At 35.8% G+C, this 21187-nt stretch overlaps 1 protein-coding gene across 1 annotated transcript in view; it reads right to left on the reverse strand.

Annotated features, from left to right (window-relative positions):
• The window catches only part of NRK (Nik related kinase), a 176820-nt gene that overhangs the window by 50388 nt on the left and 105245 nt on the right, over positions 1 to 21187 (reverse strand). Inside the window, exons 10-13 of the mRNA XM_077145558.1 lie at positions 6448 to 6526; positions 5201 to 5376; positions 3540 to 3603; positions 2019 to 3186 (exon numbers count right to left, since the gene is read on the reverse strand). Of these exons, the coding sequence (XP_077001673.1) occupies positions 2019 to 3186; positions 3540 to 3603; positions 5201 to 5376; positions 6448 to 6526 (1487 nt within the window). The remainder of the gene's footprint in view (positions 1 to 2018; positions 3187 to 3539; positions 3604 to 5200; positions 5377 to 6447; positions 6527 to 21187) is intronic.

Consider the following 21187-nt stretch of genomic DNA (forward strand, 5'->3'; position numbering starts at 1 on the left):
TTCTCAAAAGACATTTAGCCAGAGATCCATTCTTCTTACTAAGTAGCTAAATCTCTTATAACCAATTGCTTCTTGATATACTCCACAGCCATGTTATCAGTACTGCATAGTTTTCACCTTCTTTTACCACATAAATGCAAGAACCTATTAGAACATTAGATTGCTGGGATCATTATGAAGAATACTTGGCTGACTCAGAGGCACACAGCAAACCAGTAGAGTTCGCAAAGAAGAAAACATTTTTTCCATGTTGTTGAACCTGCTGTTAAAAAATTTGGTGTCCATAACGTTTCTTTTTCCTATGATGTTTGTATTTGCAGGGCTATTAAGTTAAAATGCTCTTAGCCTTGTTTGTTCCTTTATGACTATTTGACCTAACACCTAGGCCAAGTGCTAAGGTGGGTCACTGAAAGGAATACTCTGTTCTTTAAGCAAGCAACCTTAGGGAACTGAAGGGAGATCATTTCATTTTAAGTTGTGTTGTCAAAGTCAGTAGGTGTAGTCTTTAGGGTAGTCAAACCTGTAAATTCAAATTTATGATTATGTGATAAGCTAACAGTGAAATTGTCCTTTCCCTAATCAAAGTGAATAAAGGCTTTTCAAATAACTCATTAGATCTATTTGGTCATTAGAGCTCGTTTGAGAATAGTCATTATTATTTTAGATGTCCTACTATCAGTCAAAATGTCATCATTCTACACTTATACTACGTGTTCTCTATCTGGTTTCTTTCTCCTTGTATCTTCTTTTTCTGAGAATTGACCATCGATTTTTCCTTTTGGGCCTTTCCTCTCTTGTTGCTTTTACCTTTCCTCATGTTAAACATATCAGAGAAATAGCAGTTGTTCAGTTCACTCTACGGCCACAAAGAAAATTCTGCCATTTACCAGATATTTGAGAGAGGCTCATTTGTAATTACCACATTGATTATTATTTAAGTAAATGGGTGTGGATATCAAGTTTAAGTTACGATCCTTACAATGATTCTTCTTAAGTAAATGGATGTGGAAAGTATTAGAAAACAGCTGCTCTCCTAATCTTGTCTCCCTCCTTAATTTGTTTCTCAAGCCCCCATACCCTTTATCATCAGATTAGATTTTGTCAGATTAAATTCAACAATTCCAGTCAGATTATATCCACTTAGACTAAAGGGTTTTGAAAAAATGAACTTTTACTGACTGTACCTAAAAAAGACAAAGAGCATACTATATTGCACCCCACATTTCAAAAGGTTGCAGGAGCCAATTTGTAATTGGTCATATTCTGAGTAGCACATCACTGATTACACAGTACATTGGGAGGCAAACTAGTGAGACAAGCCATAAACATCATAATCACACACAAAATGTTTTGGAAATTGCTTTTCATTCTTGTTTTAAAAAAACTTGATCCAGGGCGAGCCATGATGGCTCAGCAGGCTGAGTACTCGCCTGCCACGCTGGAGAGCTGGGTTCGATTTTCAGTGCCTGCCCATGGAAAAAAAAAAAGAAAAAAGAAAAAAAATAAAACTTGAACCAAATACTCTGCAATATAAAAATGAATAAAATTCACTTAAATAGTACAGTTTAATTATCTAAAGGAAGAATAGTACAGTTTAGCTATCTACAGGAGATTTGAGGAATGAAACCAAATTTGTTTTTGTGTTTACTTTTAATGAGTTATCTTTGAAGTTGTAAATTATGAAAGTAAGTTTTAAAGATTCAAAATAGTAATTTTAAATGTGCATATAGTGTCCCTTTATTCATATGGGAATAATAGGTAGGAAACTAATAATTAAAGCTGTATCTCTACAGAGTGGTTAACTTTAATACACTGGGTCATTGAAGCAAAATTTCTTCTCAGTTTAGTCACAATTATCTGGAAGTTTAAAGTCAGTGTATTTGAAGCATGAATCATTTAGATGATCATCTCTGGAACACAGGAATATTTATTTCATTTGGTTTTGCAGAGGAAACCATAAGTATGAACACATTTGGACTGCACATTTGACTCAAAGTATAAACATCAGAGACTCTTACTTTTGTGACCTGCCTCAATTCTTCTTCATGTTGATTAAAGATATCCTCCCATCTGCGTTGGCGCCTTCTCCTGCAAGCTTCTAAATCTGAGAGTTCAAACTCTTCAGGTCTCTGTGATGACTTTGTCTGAAGCTTTTTCAATGATAGTCTTTTTGCCAGTGCCTGCCTTAGACTAGAAACCTTTGATTTTTTCTTATGTGCTTGTTCTGGTTGAGAGTAAAACATATTTGAGGAGAGGTTTTCCATCAGAGTTTGTAGTGGACCAAGTGGCTTTGAGTTATGTGAGTTTGGTGCTCGAAGTAAATTTCTTGATAGACCTTCTATCAGTCCTTGAACTGAATCAACTGCAGGCAGGGGATCTAATGTCCAGGCCTGGGCCTGAGGTGTCCCTTCAGTTTGCCTCTCTACTGGAATGAGCACCTGAGTATCTAAATGTAGTGGCAACAGCACGTGGTGATTTTGTGACAGCAGCGGCAGGAACACTTGGGCATGTACTCGCAATACCTCAGGCTCCTCTGCCTCAGTCTCTGCCTGTATAGGCTCAGCAGCCTGTTCCTGTACCTCTGGCTGTTCAGGCACTTGGTTCTGCTCCAACTGCTGTTCTGGGTCCTGGTTCTGCTCCTGTTGCTGTTCAGGGACCTGGTTTTGCCTTTGTTGTTGCTCAGTTATGTGACCCTGCCCCTGAAATTCCTCTGGCACTTGGTCCAGATCCTGGGGCTGTTCTGATACCTGGGACTGAGCCTGAGTTTGCTCCTCTATGGTAACCTGGGCCTGTAACTGTACAAGTCTTGATGCCTTAAGGTGAGCCTGTAGTGGGATGAGCATTTTGGCTGCCCTTCGAAGTTGTGGGGGTGCCTCGACCTGCATCTGTAGAGGCCTAGATGCCTTAGCCTTAACCTGAGCTTGTAGTGGCATGAACACCTGAGCTGCCACTTGTGGTCGATGAGGTGCCTGGATCTGTCCCTGTAGAAGCCTAGGTGCTTTGTCTTGAGGCTGTACTGGCATGAATACCCGGGCTGCTCCCTGTAGTTGATGAAGCGCCTGGACCTGTGACTCTACTTGATCAGGTAACCAACGTGGCTGAGAGGGTTCTCCATGCAGGACTCTAAGTGGTCTACATCTGCTGCTGGTTGGCAACCTCAGAAGCTCATGAGTACAAGAGTGTCCTCTAGAAATAAACAAAAATGATTGCCACACAATTAGAATTTTTAGTGTAATTAAGCCATTCAGGTGAATTGCTTTTATTTTAAAAGATGGACATTTTGTACAATGAAGATATTCTTATGAAATCTTTCCTGAATAATTCCTGTAATACCTGAAATATCCTGTGTATTATTAATATATACAATTCTGAATGGAGTCAAACTTCTCCTCAATATTTCCTTCAATATTTCCTGAAAATAGAGACCTAGTATTTGTTGCATCAGAAAGGACTGTCTTAAGTGAAATGCAACAGTATGCTATCAACTGCCTTATATGAACTACTATTATCAAATTATATATGTAATTGTTCTAACACACCTGAATCTTCTCATGTTGTACTGTTCTTTAATAGCTTCTTCTCTTTCAAAGATCAGAGGTATCCCTTTTTATGAAAGAGAAAAAAATGCATAAACAGTCAGCAGAGATGCATGTAATCTGCCTTAGTCACTTTGCATGCTTTAAACCTCAGAATGTCCACTGAATTCACAGGGTTAAGAAGAAAGTAGCCCTCCAAATATACTTGGTTGGTGTTATAGGCAATATCCTAGTCTCTAGGCCTACTTTCACAGCACAGTGCAGATATTCCATATAGATGAATTTCTCTGGGCATAGGAAAGAGAATTTAGCAATATAATTCCTGCAATTCTGAAGAAGAACATAGGGACAAAGGAAGAAAGTGACAAAAGAAACTAAGACATAGATAAGCACGGTTTGTAGCTATGGCCCTAGATATAAGGACTTCCTGGCTTGAGACTGATTTTTGTTCTTTTCAACAAAAAGGTAAAATCTTAATTTTATATAACACATTTAAAATGTTTATACTTAACACATTTAAAATGTTCTGTTTCTTTCTCATCAGCTGTGCTGTTGTTTCTGAAATATAGAAGTTCATAAACAGAAGATGTTTCCTTTGAATTTCCTATATTAAAGTGTTTAAAGCAACTATATTTGTATCTTCTATGTAACTCCCAAATAAATCAGACTTATGCAGCTAACATGATAGAAACATTGCAACTCTGGAAATTAGCTGATTCTCAAGTATACAAGTCTTCTTCTTGCACCCATTTGAGATCAGCATGCCTCTGTGATGTTGTTCCAATGAATTATATGCCATGGTTAAATTAATAAATTCCTGCTACTCCCCATTCTAAAACAGGATACATATAGTTATGTGGATGGGAAAAAGCTCCACTACAGTTGATCCTACAGCTGATCTGAGGATGCCTGCTATCTTTTTCAGATCTCTCCTCATCCACTCCATTAACACTATCAACCCTGCCTAAAAACCATCAAAGTTAATGTGGAATATGCCATGTAATCTATATTTTAAGTTAGAATATCCCAACTAGTTTCCTCTGGACTTCGTAAAAATCCATCTTGCCATTTTGGGCATTAATAGAGAGACACTTCTTTTTATTTGTATAAATTAGTTCCTTTACTTTAATTACATCTTGTACTTAGAGATAGTGCCATAAAGCTTGCTTTATATGGTATACAGACATTAATTTAGAAATACCAGTCAATAAATGGTTAATTACAGACCCCATTTATCCAGTAGATTCCATTAAAATATCGGCCAAAAAAGAAAAATAAGATGTAGATTTCATTAACTTTTTATTATTTTGTTTCTTGGTTAGGAGTTTACTTAAAATAAAATTGGCACATCAAAAAATTCTATTTGAGACATTCAAGGTCTTTATAAATATGAATACTTGCAAGATATAACTGGCAAATAATGATTATACACACACACACATATAGAGAGGGAACGAAATGAGTAAGAGCGCATAGCTCACTGATGGAAAAGCTAATATCAAAGGTCTCAGAATTATTGCTTTCAAACTAATTCATAAACAAATATTCATTTCTCCTTAAGAAAATAAATGAATGAATTCTGCTTGCATCTCAATATTCAATGAATTCTCCTTGCCTTGCGTCTCAATATTTATTCTAGTAAAATGAAACTTTGCAGATTCTACCTTTCTTCTGTCTTGTTTTAATGATCCCAGTGAGATGCTTCTTTAATGACTCAACAATGTGTCCTTCATGTTTTATATTTTGAACAAATGGGTGATGAAGCATGTTTGAAGAAGTGGGACGAAACAGGAAATTTTTTACCATGCATTTTTCCATGAAATTGTGGAAATTGTGAGACCTAAAAGAAATGAATGAAAGTGATAAAAGAAAATTCTCAGGCCTACACCTCCTTCCACTCCCTCCCTACCCACATACCATTTTGCAGGTCACTTTTTTGGAGATTGTTTGCCTCTAGCAATAATTGTATTTTAAACTGCCAAATATTTTACTGTTTTATAATACACATTATACATCAAGGCCAGGAAAATCTCAAAAAAAGAGGCAAGAGTCAATGGCATTTTCTATCCAAGTAATTGTTGAAATTTCAATGGGTTCAGCTGTATAGTTAAGGTAAAATGAGAACTGGGGATGTGGCAATTAAATGGTTAATGCAAAATATGCAGACCATGATACTAGCTTGGTCAGCCCACAAAATCATACTTGAATCCTAAATATTTCACTTGACTACATGCACTTTGACCTGAAGAGGCATAGATATAATGATTCAAAAAAGAAGTTAATAATACCAGGCTGATTAATCCTACAAAATGGCCCATGAGAACAGATGTGGCCAGAAAGCATGAATCTGTGTAAAGGACTAAACTGGATGGCAAGGAAGAATATCAAATCATAGTCACTATTTGACCAGGATAAGCAATAAATACTAATAATAGCAAGAGTTGCAGGTACAAGATCTACAAGCTTCAGAGAGAAGCGTTCCCAACTTTAACTGGCCTATAGTACCTTGACAAACAAAGTCCTTTGCTCTAGGTCTCTGAATGTTTAATTTAATGGGCCAAACAATAGTGGTGTATAACAGGATCATTGACAATCTATCTAAGCACAATGAACAAATTCACAAATGGCTGCACTTGGTCCATCACATTACTGAGAAAACAACTGAATACATCCATTAACAGCAGGATAGAAATGTCATCATAGTATATTATAGAGGATACTAATCATTTTTAGTTGTCTAATTAGTTCTTAATGAAAATCTGGTCATTACATATTCTTTGTAAAGTACTGGATTTCAGGAAATACTGTTCAACAATGTTGGTGAAGCAGGACTGATAAAATACATTAAAACACCTTTGTTACATAACAGTGTCAAGTCAATGTGTTACGAGATTAAGATATTCATCTTTACCATCCACTGGATTTGACTGTTGGAGCAGATTCTCGCAATATAACGAAGAGGGCTTCCAAGGGTTGAAGGTTACACAGGGCTGCAACGGGAAATAGAGAAGTTTAGAAAGAATGAGAAGGGTAATTACAGAGTATACTCTTCATTCCAGAGAGGATTCTCAGTGCTCTTTTACAAATCATGTTGAATAACACTAAGGAATCAATAGACACACAAAAACGTAATTAAAGTAAAATATTTTAACAAAACAGCACCTTATACAAGATTCTAAAGGTTCAATTACTGGATATGTAAATGCAATTGACAAATCAATAATAAACTAGATAAAACATTTGTAATATGTGATTGGCGATTTTATCTAGAAAATCAAAACAAAAGTGGAGACAAGCAGACTTGCCTGTGTTTTTGTATTTCAGGTTTCTATAGTTGTACAATTGAAATATGTAATTATAGGCTTAAAAATCCAACCAGGTTGGTAGTTATATATGATAACATAGAAAGGAGGATGATGTATTAATCAGAAATCTTAGAGCAATCTGTTTTGGAAGCTTAGAATCCTATGTACTGAGACAGGCATAATCCAACTGTTAAGAACATATTGCCTAGGATAAGAACACCTAGATTCAAATTCTAGATTCCCTTTTTATGGCAAATTACTTGAACTATCTGTGCTTCAGTAACTTCATCTAAAACACAAAGAGTATATCAGGAACTCCTTCACAAAGTTGCTATGAGGATTAAATGATAACCTACCTGAAAAGTATCTTGGGCCTAGTAGGTACTTAATTAATACTAGCTTTTATTATGATAAGTATTTCAACTATGTGGCACTTCATGTCTGTGTTAAAATACTGGACTTTCATTCTCTTTTTCATACATACAGCCATGCAAAGAAAATCTTATTACAAATATGTGTTGGATAAATTAATTATCCCATTTGTTTGGAAATTCTGTCACACTTATTTCCTCTGGGGTTTTGATTAAATAAAATGAGCAGTGCAAAAACTCCCCAAAAGAGAGTCATGGTGTAAATTTCTTCACACTTCAAGTATGTCATTCATGTAAGGGCAGTTTGATATTAATGATCCTTCAGAGACATCCTTCCTCTCCAAAACACATCTCTGGTAAAACTACAATGCAAAAAATGGCCTTTCATAGTAGTAGAAAGAACACACCAAGGTGATTTTTTAAGAGTGATATAAAGGCAATTTTCAAAGGTTAAACTTTCTTCTCTATTACATAGGTATAAATAATATATGCTACAAGTTTATAATTGAGGATAGAATTTGTTCCAAGCTCAAAAGATCGGGATTATATTAGATGCTTTTCATTCATTTACTGTGTGCAATCAATCACCAAGGTTTTTCTTTTAAACATATTGTAAGGGGGTTATACTATATTAAACAGATGTCATCTATCATCATCTGAACATCATTCAGCCAACCAGCAGCTTTTTGAGATGTCAAGAGATAGGACAGTTGTCATCTATCATCATCTGAACGCTATTCAGGCAACTAGCAGCTTCTTAAAGTGTTAAGAGTTACGACATAGACTAGGTAAATTGTTGTTAAGGGAAGGGATGAAGCCCACATAGGAATGGAACATAAGGTGGGTATAATAACTATCAGCCAGCTTTGCATGGTTTCTTATATGGACTAATTCTAGTAGTGCTGATAATACTACCCCACCCCTACATCTCCTAAAACTCAAGTTTTCACCATTAGAGTTTCATTCCTTTGAGATAGAAAACTTCCTTTAAAAAATATGTATCTCCTTGGGTGAGAAGTGATTAAGTAATAGAATAAGGAGTTGATGGGGAAACCCTGGCATTCTTTGAGAAGAGTTTCTAAAGTGTCTGCTATTTGAAGAGAAAAAATGTTAAAATTAGAAGACAAAAGAAAGAAATACATCTCTTGAGAGGATAGAACCATATTAAACTGGGCTTAGTTTGAATTAAATTAAATAATGTGGCTCACTTCTTATATATGTTCAGATCTGAAGTAATATTCTGAATATTGAAGGAACAGGTCTTTTGATGAGACAGGAGTAAATTTGAATCATGAGCCAATCTGGTAAAGATTGACCTGGAGAGTGAGGGTGGGAAAATGCAAGGCCTACAAACAAGAGTGGCTGAGCTGAAAACTTTGGAATTAATATCTACAATATCAAAGAGAAAGTCAAAATAGGGAAAGACATGTTCCAGATTAAGGTAAACTAACTAACTAGTGCAGATCCTTGCCAAAGTAAACTGTTGACCTTACCTGTTTCTCCACCAAGCAACAATTCATTTTTCTATAAAGAGTAGAAGGGCTAAGAACCTCATCTACTTAATATTATTCAGTCTGTGAGATTCTGATGTTATGTGCTTGGCTCAAAGCTTTCCATATTAAGTTTGAATTCCTATGCAGAACGCAAGAACTGAATGGGGCTTGAAAGGTCCTGGTATACACTCAGATCTTCTCTCCTCTAGAGTATCTATAGCACCCTTGCAATTCACTCTCTTTTTACCACTCCAGGAAAGACTAACCAAAAAAGGACAAAAGGAAGGGAATTTTGTTAACTGGAACTCAGAGGTAATTACCAGATAACTTTTACTTCGGGAGACCTTCTCCTTGGAGATAATTATCAAAACTGCAGATGAACAATAATCTCCATCTAAATTTAGCACTCCAGGCAAAAAGAAGCTTAATGAAAGAGAATGAGTAAAAGAGAAAGAGAGTAAAGGATGTTACTTTAATAGAGAGGTTAGTTTGAGCTGCTTATGGCCAAAAATATACCATTCCAATTGCTTATCCAGGCAGCTGGCCCTATTTTCTCTCCTTGTAAATTCAGAATCTCCTAGCCTTCATCTATCTTTGGTAAGAAGTTTACCAGCTCCATATTCTGTAAAAAACTCCTTCTCTGCATTACTTCTCTGAGTATGCACGTCTCCCCTTCTATACTCCAATATCATAATGTTTTAGAATGAAAAAGTGAAAACAAAAAAAGATAAATCAAGCAGTACAAAGAAGAAAAATTAATAACAATAAATGTTTATACTCCCAATCAGGGAGCTCCAAAGTACATGAAGCAAGATAGGTCCTGAAACCTAGAGAGACCAGCCTCTCCAGCACATCTGCTTGTTCCATCTCTCTACCCCATATTATTTACACCCCCTTCCAACATGAAAAAGTTAGAATGGCCACAGCCCCAATACCCCTAAAGAGTGAGATAGAAAGATCAAAGGTGATGGTGGAGTTATATAGAGAATCATTAAATTGATGCTTCTTTTAGTCTCCAGTATCTTAGAACAGCTAGAATAAAAACCTAAAATTGTGGAATTGCAACCCATACCAAACTCTGAAATCTGTTTTACAAGTAATTGTGGTATTGTGTTTTGAAATCTATTGCATTTCTGTATATATGTTATTTTTCATAAAAAGTCGATTGTGATGATAAAAAAATATTTATTCCTTCTAGCCTCCTATATTCTGGAGCAGCTAGAAGGAAAAATCTGAGATGATGGTATGGTAGCCCATGACAGACTCTGTCCTGTAACTACTTGTTGAAGAGTGCTCTGAAAATTATTACTTTTCTCTTTCTTTGCTTTTTATATATGTTATATTATACAATAAAAAAGTTAAAAATAGATAAACAACAACAAAAATATGTGGGTTAAAGAAATTTCTAGAGAAATTGGTAAATATCTGGAGATGAATGAAAATGATAATAAAACATCAGAACATATAAGATGCAGCAAAGTCAGTGCAGAGAGGGAAATTTTTTGTCTAACTGCCTATATTAGAAAACAAGAACAAGTAAAAATTGAGGACTTACCTACTCATCTAGAGAAATTAGAGAAAGAACAGCAAACTAAGCCCAAAGCAAATAACAAAGATTAAGACAGAAATAAATGGACTGGAGAAACAACAACAACAAAACAATAGAATCAATAAACCAAAAGTTAGTCCCTTGAGAAAATCAATAAAACTGATGGATTCCTAGCTAGTCTAACAGAGAGAGAGAGAGAGAAAGAGAGAGAGGACACAGTTAAACAAAATCAGAAACAAGAGGGGGGTTGTTACCATGGATCGGGAAGAAATTGTAAAAATCATAAGAGGATATTATGAACAACTATATGTCAACAAATTAGACTATTTAGATGAAACAGACAAATTCCTAGAAGTATATGAACTACCTATACTGTCTTGAGAAGAAATAGATTTCAACAAATCAATTACAAGTAATGAATTCAATCAGTCATCAAAAAACTTCCCACAAACAAAAGCCCAGGACCAGATGGCTTCATAGGGGAATTTTATCTAATATTCCAAAAAGAACTAACATCAATTCTGCTCAAACATTTCCAAAAATTTGAGGAGAAAGGAACCCTACCTAACTAATTTTATTTAGCTAAAATCACTCTAAAACCGGATAAAGACAGTACAGGAAAGACAACCTACAGACGAATTTCCCTAATGAACAAAGATGCAAAAATTTTCAACAAAACACTAGCAAATCGAATCCAATGACACATTAAAAGAATTATACCTCACAACCAAGTGGGGTTTATACTAGGAATGCAAAGATGGTTCAACATAAGAAAATCGATCATCTTAAAACAGCACATTAACTAATTGAAAGGGGAAAATCACATGATCATATCAATTGATGCTGAAAAAGCACTCAACATAATTCACTATCCTTTTCTGAGAAAAAGTATTTCAAAAGTTAGGAATTGAAGGATACTTCCTCAATATCATAAAGGACATATGTATTAAAAAATAATCTGTAGCCAGCATCATACTTAATGGATAGAGATTGAAAGCATTTCTCCTAAAATCAGGAATGAGATTAGAATACCCATTGTTACCACTATGGTTCAACATTGTACTAGAAGTCCGAGCCCATCAGGCAGGAAAAAGAGATAAAAGGCACCCAAATAGGAAAGGAAGAAGTAAAATTTCCATTATTTGCAGATAACATGATCTTATACTTGGAAAACCCTGAGAAATCTATGACAAAGTTACTTAAGCTAATAAATGAATTCAGCAAAGTATAGGGAAACAATATCAATGTACAAAAATCAGTAATATTTCTATAAACAGGTAATGACCTAATTGAGGGGACAATTTATGAAAAAATCTATTCAAAATAACAATGAAAATAATCAAGTATCTAGGAAAGAGCTTAACTAGGGATGTCAGGGACTTGCATACAGAAAACTACAAAACCTTGCTGAAAGAAATCAAAGAAGACCTAAATAGAAATAGATTCTGTGCTCATGGATAGGAAGGTTAAATGTAGTTAAGATGTCAATTCTACCCAAATTGATCCACAGATTCAATGTAGTATCAATCAAAATTCCACCAACCTACTTTGAAAATCAGGAAAAGCTAGTTACCAAATTTATATGGAAGGGAAAGAGACCTTGTTTAATTAAAGATATCATTAAAAATGGGAGAAAAGTGGGAGGACTAACATTTTAGTAACTTTAAAGCTTACTATAAAGCCACAGTGATCAAAACAGCATGGTACTGGCACAAAGATAGGCATATTGACCAACAGAAATAATTTGAGAGTCCAGAGATAGGCCATCAAATACATGGTCAATTGATCTTCAATAAGTCCCTCAAATAGACATTTTCCTGAAGAGCAAATACGAATAGCTAAAAAGCACATGAAGAGGTGCTCATCTTCATTAACTATAAGGGAAATGCAAATCAAGACTACAATGAGATATCACCTCACACCTATAAGAATGGCTGCTATTAAACAAATAGAAAGCTGCAAATGTTGGAGAGAATGTGGAGAAATTGGAGCACATATTCATTTCTGGTAGGAATGTATAATGGTACAGCTGCTATGGAAGACAGTTTGATGGTTCCTCAGAAAACTAAATATCAAGTTGCCTTATGACCCAGCAATATAAATACTTAGTATATACCCAGAAGAGGGAAAAGCAGTGACACAGACATTTGCATACTGATGGTCATAGTGGCACTATTCACAATTGCCAAATGATGGAAACAGTCAAAGTGCCCATCAACAGATGAGTAGATTAACAAAATATGGAATATATATATACACGATGGAATATTATGCAGCAGTAAGATGAAATGAGGTCCCAAAGCATTTGACAATGTGTAGGAACCTTAATTGAAATAAGTCAGACACAAAAGGGTATATACTGTATGATTTTGCTACAATGACTGGAAAAGGTAACCTAAAATATTTGCATTGCAAAATATAGAGGACCTAGAGGGACACAGAAGCTAGAGACAGAGGAAAAGTTACCCAATGTGGTTAAACTTAAATGCAAGGGAACAGATAAAAATGGTGATAGCTAATTAGTGAGGTTAATAAGTAACATCGCCATATTGAAAGTGAATATGATTGAAAAGGAATGTATACTGCCATGTATCCCATAGATTAACTCTATAATCATAATAAAGTTCTTGCATGAACTACTTCAAAGGTTTGATATTGTACAAAGAGTCAGTAATAGAGGGATATAGGGGAAAACTAATATTGCGTGCTCTGACCTGTAGCTAATAGGAAGATAGCAACAATACTACAGCAATTCCATGGGTAAGTAATTGGTGGGGGGGAGGGACAAGAGATTAGGGGAGGTTTTGTTTTTAAATATTTTTATTAAAAATCTTCACACACATACATTTCATAATTGGCAGACAATCAGTGGCTCACAATATCATCACATAGTTAGTGTAGTGATCACTATAATCAGTTTTAGAACATATGAATCACTAGAGAAAAATGAATAAAAAGAGAAAAGGAAAAAATTCATACATACATAGCACTTACCCGTCTGTCTCATTGACCACTAGTATTTCAATCTACCCAATTTTTTTTTTACCTCTTATCTCCCTTATTATTTATTTTTTTTATCCTATTTTTTTTACTCATCTGTTCAAACCCTGGATAAAAGGCACATAAGACAGAAGGTTTTCACAATCACACGGTCACATTGTAAAAGCTATAGAGTTATAATCTTCTACAAGAATCAAGGTTACTGGAACACAGTTCAACAGTTTCAGGTGCTTCCCTCTAGCCACTGCAATGCACTATAAACTAAAAAGGGACATCTATATTTATATCTATATCAAATCAATATCCATCTATATAAAAGTTTATATAATCTATAATATAACTTCCCAACTTTGTTTGAAATCTCTCAGCCACTGAAACTTTGTTTTGTCTCAATCACCTCTTACTCCTTTTGGGCAAGAAGGCTTTCTTAATCCCGTGATGCTGTGTCCCAGTTCATCCTGTGAGTCGTGTCCCACTTTTCCAGGGAGATTTACACCCCTGGGTGTCATGTCCGATATAAGGGGGAGGGCAGTGAGTTCACCTGCAGAGTTGGCTTAGAGAGAGAGGCCACATCTGAGAAACAAAAGAGGTTCTCTAGGGATGATTCTTTAGCATAATTATCAGTAAGTTTAACTTCTCCTTTGCAGGAATAAGTTTCATAGGGGTGGACCCCAAGACTGAGGGCTCAGAGTATTGAATTTGTTGTCTCTACTGATTGCGAGAATGTCAAGAATTCCCCAGATAGGGAAACTTAATATTTCCTCCTTTATTCCCTTTCCCAAAGGGGACTTTACTAAGTTTTTTTATTCTCTGCCCAAATTACTCTGGGATATATCATGGCATCACGCTAAACTGTAGAAACCAACAGGATGTCATGTCCTATTCAAGATTCCCTGTAGTTATGGTGTTCTAATAAACTGATCATACAAGTTAAATTAGATAATGTATCCTACCTGGGTCAGCTTGATTCATACATCTAGTCAAAATCTGATCACTTTTTCAACTTTTTAAACAGTTGCTTATGAGTTAATACAGACTTTGCTAGCTTCAGTCCTCTAACTCTGAGTCTCAGGTGTCACGTAAATACCTGAAATTTCTGGCAATGACCAGGTTATATACAAACATCTCAGTAGCTCAGAATTTAGAAATCGCAGTTACAACTCCAGAACAGATGTGACTACTGTAAGAGATTAAAATCTAGGATCCCTTTACAATAGGCCCCAACCTGATAACCCATGCTGTCGACTTCAGTTTTCTGGGTTTGTATATTATTGTTAGTCTATATGAGTGAGTCATGATAATAATTGTTTTTGTTTCTGCCATTTCATTCAACACACTGTCCTTTATGTTCTTTCACCTAGTTGTATACCTCACAGCAGCATTCATTCTTGCAGCTGCTCAGGAGTCGCTTGTATGTATATACCACAGTTCCCCTTCCATTCCTCTGTCATTGTACCCTTAGGCCACCTCTATCCATTGCTAATCATGAAACTGATGCCCTAAACTCCATGGGGCTGCACCTCTGAGTTTCTCTCCCAAAAGTTAACAGATGCATCTCTTTCTCTACATTTTCTCTAAAACTTGATTCTCTCTATTCATTTTTAACCAGTTTTATTCACACATGATACAATCCAACCTAAGTAAATAGACATGCCTTTGCCACCATAATCTATCTGAAGACATTTCCTTTTCTTCCACAAAGAATCCATACCCTTTCCTCATATACTCCCATTTTGTTGACATTTAGTTCCAGCATAATGCCTTTGTTACATTCAGTAGAAGCATATTGCAATGTTACTGTTGACTATAGACCCTAGCTTGCATTAATTGTTCTTTTTCCTGTATACCATCCCATTTTCAACATTTTGCAATGTTGACATTCATTTATTCTCCCTCATGCAAAAGCATTTTTATATTCATACATTTAATCACAATCATTGTCCTCTCTAAGCATTCCTAAGTTATACTGCCTCAAACTTTATCCTCTTAATTTCCTTCTGGTTTCAGATGTGCCCGCAGCCCTTCTCCCTCAGGCATGCTCACATTCAGCTTCATTCAGTGCACTTATATTATTGTACTACCATCAGATAGTATTGTGCTATCTATTTCTGAATTTTTGCAATCAATCCTGTAGCACAATCTGTTTTACTTCAGTATCAAATGCCCATCCCTACCCTCTTTTTATCTCCTGATAACCTGTGTTCTTAACTTCAATTCTCAAAGTTCACTCATTAATGTTAGTTCATATTAGTGAGACCATGCAGTATTTGTCCTTTTGTTTCTGGATAATTTCACTCAGCATAATGTCTGCAAGGGTAATCCACACCGCTACATGCTTCATGACTTTATTCTGTCTTACAGTTGCATAACATTCCATCGTATATATATACCATGAACTTATTTAGGTGCTTGTCCATTGATATACATTTGGGAAGTTTCTATCTCTTGGCAATCGTAAATAATGCTGCTATAAGCAGCAGTGTGAAAATGTCTGTTTGTGTCTTTGCCTTCAGTTTCTCTGACTATATATCTAGTAATGGGATTGCTGGATCATATGGCAATTCTATACTTAGCTCCTGAGGAACCACCAAACTGCCTTACAGAACAGTTTTACCATTTTACATTACTACCAACAATGAATAAGAGTACCTCCTCTTTCTCCACATCTTCTCCAGCACTTGTTTTCTCTTTTTTTTTATAATGGCCATCCAGTGGGTGGGAGATGATATCTCATTGTCATTTTGATTTGCATTTCCCTAATATCCAGTGAAGTTGAGTATCTTTTCATGTGCTTTTTAGTCATTTTCATTTCCTATCCTGAAAAATGTCTGTTTATGTATTTTGCTGATTTTTAAATTGGGTTGTCTGTCTTTTTGTTGTGAAATATGTCTACATATATTCTAGATCCTAAACCCTTATCTGATATGTGGTTTCCAAATATTGTCTCCCATTGTGTGAGCTGCCTTTTCACTTTTCTAACAAAGTTCTTTGATGCACAAAAGTGTTTAATTTTGAGGAGAACCCATTTATCTATTTCTTTTTTTCATTGTTCATGCTTTGGGTGTAAGGTCTAAGAAACCACCTCCTATTAAAAGATATATAAAATATTTCCTTACCTTTCATTTAAAAGTTTGCTCTCAGTTCTAATGTTTAGGTGTTTGAGCCATTTTTAGTTAATTTTCATATAGGGTGTGAGATATGTATCCTCTTTCATTCTTTTGCATATGGAGATCAAGTTCTCCAAACACAATTTATTGAAGAGGCTGCTCTGTCCCAGGTGCATTCGTTTGACTGCCTTATCAAAGATCAATCATCCATACATAAGAGGATCTATTTCTCAATACTCAATTCGATTCCATTGGTCAGTGTATCTGTCTTTATGCTGTACCATGATGTTTCGACCACTGTAGCTTTATAATATGCTTTAAAGCTAGATAGTATGAGACCTCCCACTTCATTTTTCTTTATCAAAATATTTTTAGCTATTCAGGGCACCCTGCCCTTCCAAATAAAATTTGTTACTGTTTTTTCTATTTCTGCAGAGTAAGTTATTGGGATTTTAATTGGTACTGCATTGAATCTATAAATCAATCTGGGTAAAATTGACATCTTTACTATATTTAGTCTTCCAGTTCATGAACACAGTATGCCCCTCCATTTATTTAGGTCTTCTATGATTTCTTTTGTCAAGTTCCTATAGTTTTCTGTGCATAGGTCTTTCGTCTCCTTAAATTTATTCCTAAATATTTCATTCTTTTGGTTGCTATTGTACATGGAATATTTTTCTTCATTTCTTCCTCAGATTGTTCATCACTACTGTATAGAAACACTACTGATTTTTGGATGTTGATCTTGTTCTCTGCCACTTTGCTGTACTCATTTATTAGCTCTACTAGCTCTGCTGTAGGATTTTCTGGACTTTTGACATATAGTATCATGTCATCTGCAAATAGTAAGAGTTTTACTTCTTCCTCTTCAATTTGGATTCATTTTATTTCTTTTCTTGTTTAATTGCTCTGGCTAGAATTTCCAGTACAATGTTAAATAATAATGGTGTCAGCTGGGCATGCTTGTCTTCTTCCTGATTTAGAGGAATAGCTTTTAGTCTTTCCCCATTGAGGATGATGTTATCTGTGGCTTTTTCATATATTCCCTTTATCAAAATTCTGAGGAAGTTCCCTTCTATTCCTATCTTTGAAGTGTTTTCATCAAGAAAGTGTTGAATTTTGTCAAATGTCTTTTCTGCATCAATCAAGATGACCATGTGTTTTTTCCACTTTGACTTATTGATATGTTGTATACATTAGTTGATTTTTCTTTTGTTGAATCAGGCTTGCATACCGGGAATAAATCCCACTTGGTCACGGTGTATAAAGGATTCAATTTGCATGTATGCTGTTGAGGATTTTTGTATCTATTTTCATTTAAGAGATTGGTCTGTAATTTCCTTTTCTTATAGTATCTTAGTCTGGCTTTGGTATTAGGGTAATGTTGGTTTCATAGAATGAGTTAGGTAGCTTTCCTTCCTCTTCAATTTTCTTGAAGATTTTCAGCAGGATTGGTACTAATTCTTTCTTGAATGTTTGGCAGAATTCACATGTGAAGGCATCTGGTCCTGGACTTTTCTTTCTCGGGGGTATCTTGATGACTGATTCAATCTCTTTACTGGTGATTGGTTTGTTGAGGCTGTGTATTTCTTCTCGTGTCAATGTTAGTTGTTCATGCCTTTCTAGGAAGTTGTCCATTTCATCTATGTTGTCTAGGTTTTTAGCATATAGTTGCTCATAGTGTCCCCTCATTACCTCCTTTATGTCTGTGGTGTCAGTGGTTATGTCCCCTCTTCCATATCTGATTTTCTTATTTGCATCTTCTATTTTATTTTGTTAGCCTAGTTAAGGGTTCATGGATTTTATTCATTTTCTCAAAGAACCAACCTCTGGTTTTGTTGTTTTTCTATATTGTTTCATATTCTCAATTTCATTTATTTCTCCTCTGGTCACTTTGTTCCTTGTATTTTCTTTGCTTCAGAGCTAATTTCCTGTTCTTTCTCTAGTTCTTCCAAGTGAACAGTTAATTCCTTGATATTTTCTCTTTCTTATTTTTTATTAAAGGCATTTAAGGAGATAAATTTCCCTCTCAGCACTGCCTTTGCTGCATCCCTTAAATTTTCACATCACATTTTCATTTTCATTTGCCTTGAGATATTTACTGATTTCTTTTGTAATTTCTTCCTTGACCCACATTTAAGAGTGGATTGTTTAGTCTCTGTATATTTGGAATTTTCTAGCCCTCTGCCTGTTATTGATTTCTAACTCAATTCCACTATGATCTTGCTTAGTGACCTGGTATATGGTCTATCCTTGAGAATGATCCATGAGCACTTGTGAAAAATGTGTATCTTGCTGTTGTTGGGTGTAATGTTCCATAAATGCTGTCAAGTCTAGCTCATTTATCACATTATTCAAAACTATTTCCTTATTCATCCTCTGTCTAGATGTTCTATCCATTGATAAGAGTGGAGAATTGAAATCTCCAGCTATTATGGTAAAGGTGCATACACCTCATTGCAGTGTTGTCAGTGTTTGCCTCATGTATTTTGGAGTACTCTGGTATGGTGCATAAATATTTAGGATTATTTCTTCCTGTTGAATTGTTCCTTTTATTAATACATAGTGTCCTTCTTTATTTCTTTTAATATTTTACATTTGAAGTCTAATTTGTCAGATATTAGTATAATCGCTGATCTTTTCTGGTTGTTGTTTGCATGAAATATATTTTCCAAATCTTTCACTTTCAACCTATTTTTGTCTTTGGTTCTAAAGTGAGTCTCCTGTAGACAGCATATAGATGGGTCCTGTTCACCCAATATCTTCTTTATATGCTCCCTCAACTCACTGATTTGATTTTTTATGGGATTTTGCATGTCTGTTCAAACATCCTGAACTAGTTATTTCAACTCCTGCATCTCATTTGAAATGTTGGTTTGTTCCTTTAACTGGGCCATATCTTTGATTTTCCTAGTACGGCTTGTTATTTTTTGCTGGTGTATAGGCATTTGATTTCCTTAATTCGTATAGTCTGGGACTTGTTTTCACTCTTTTTCCTAGAGTTTTCTTGCTAGATGGCTTTCTTCTCTATCTATTTTTTGACATTCAGTTCAACTTCTTCTAGACCTCTAGCATAGGTTCTGTTTAACTAATCAGAATTTTTCAGTTCTGTTTTCTGTTTTTGACCCTTCCTATATGAAGTCTTTTTATGAGGAGGGTATACTCAGATATTATCAACCCCAGTTAGATTTTCCCAGATCAGACATGCCCACTTCTCAGAAGGAGAAAGTAGCCAGCATCAGTTTTCCCTGAAGGTGAGACCCAGTAAGTTATCAGACTTTCCTATAAAGCCTCTAGACTCTGTGTTTTTCCTATCCTGCTTAGCATGTGGTGATTCTCTGTCTGTGATTTCCCAAAGCATAAAGTGAGGTGGTAGCTTTAATATCAGCAGATACTCCCTACCAGGCACGTGGTTGAACAGAGGCTCAAGGTAGTAGGTGGGATTTGATTGCTTTTGTTTGCCAGCCCTTGAGGCCTGAATTCCATAAAGGAAGTCCCCCACTTGAGCTGGGCCCCATCCCACTCTTCTTGGGGAAAATATACCCTTCAAGGAATTAAATCCTTTCATCTGACTAGTTACTTTGTCTTTCAGACATGCCTTAGCCCTGCTTTTACCTGGGGCAGTGCTATAGCCTGAGAGTGCTTACAGTTCTATCTAATGAGCTATTAAGCAGTAAAAAAAAAAAAAAAAAAGCAAAAAGCATTATCAGAGCTGGACACCTGCTCCTGGGTTTGCCAATCAAGAGCTTAAGAACGTATGGGGCTCTATGTATCCCAAGGCCCTATGTGCCTCCCTTTCTTGGGGTTCAGCTTTTTTCCACTACTTTGTGCTGTCCAACTCAAAAATCCTCTGTTTTTTTCTTCTGTCTGCTCTGTCCTCTCTCAGCTGGGGCAAAAACTCCTAGTTCCATCAGTGCTTATTCCAGGTTTACCTGTGCTTAGCACCTGTTTTCAGTAGTCAGAATTTGTTAATTCCACAATTGGATCTTAGTTGAGTTAAGACCTTGCTACTAGTAAAGTGTTTTTCCTCTCCCCTTGGGGAACCAGCATGCCACACACGTGTGGGAGGGGCATCAGCCTCAGCAGCTTGGGAAGCTTACAGTTCTGTGTGGAAGCTCAGCCATACCACCAATTCCAGGTATACACTATGTGTGTGGCCACTGGTGTCTCCCCAGAATTTGTCTCATACAGTTCCTGGTGATTTACTAGCTGCTCTGGAAGATGAACTAAATTCCACACCCTTACTGTGCCACCATTTTGCCCCACCTCTTTATGGGAGATTTTGATTTGGTATTTGTGAGGCTATGTTATCAGTCCTTTTTCTCTTTGGTTCCATAAAATTGCCTAAAATTGAGAGTGCAGCTGAATGTACAACCAAGTGAGGACATTGTAAGATATGACTTGTTTATTTTGGACATTATCCATTATGCACAATGGAAGCATAGGACCAAAGGATACAATGATGGAGAAGCCAAAAAGTGAACTATGATATATATGTGTGTGCGTGTGTGTGTGTGTGTGTGTGTGTGTGTGTGTGTGTGTGTGTGTGTATGTGTATATATATATATAATGGAATACTGTGGGACTACAAAAAGAAATGACATCATTAGGCACACAATGAATTGAATGAAACTTGGGGACAATGAATTGTGCAAAATAATTCAGAAACAAAAGAATAAATATGATATGGTGTTTTCCAGAAAATACTTAAAAGAAAATTGAGACTAGATTGTAAGCTTTTATAGCAGCCATGCTTAGTCTGAAGTTGTAAGTTTATTTCTAGATTCTGAGACACTGATCTATATGCGTTAAAGTTGGTATTTCCA

Source organism: Tamandua tetradactyla, chromosome X, assembly GCF_023851605.1.
Source record: "Tamandua tetradactyla isolate mTamTet1 chromosome X, mTamTet1.pri, whole genome shotgun sequence".
In the NCBI taxonomy this organism is placed as follows: domain Eukaryota; kingdom Metazoa; phylum Chordata; class Mammalia; order Pilosa; family Myrmecophagidae; genus Tamandua; species Tamandua tetradactyla.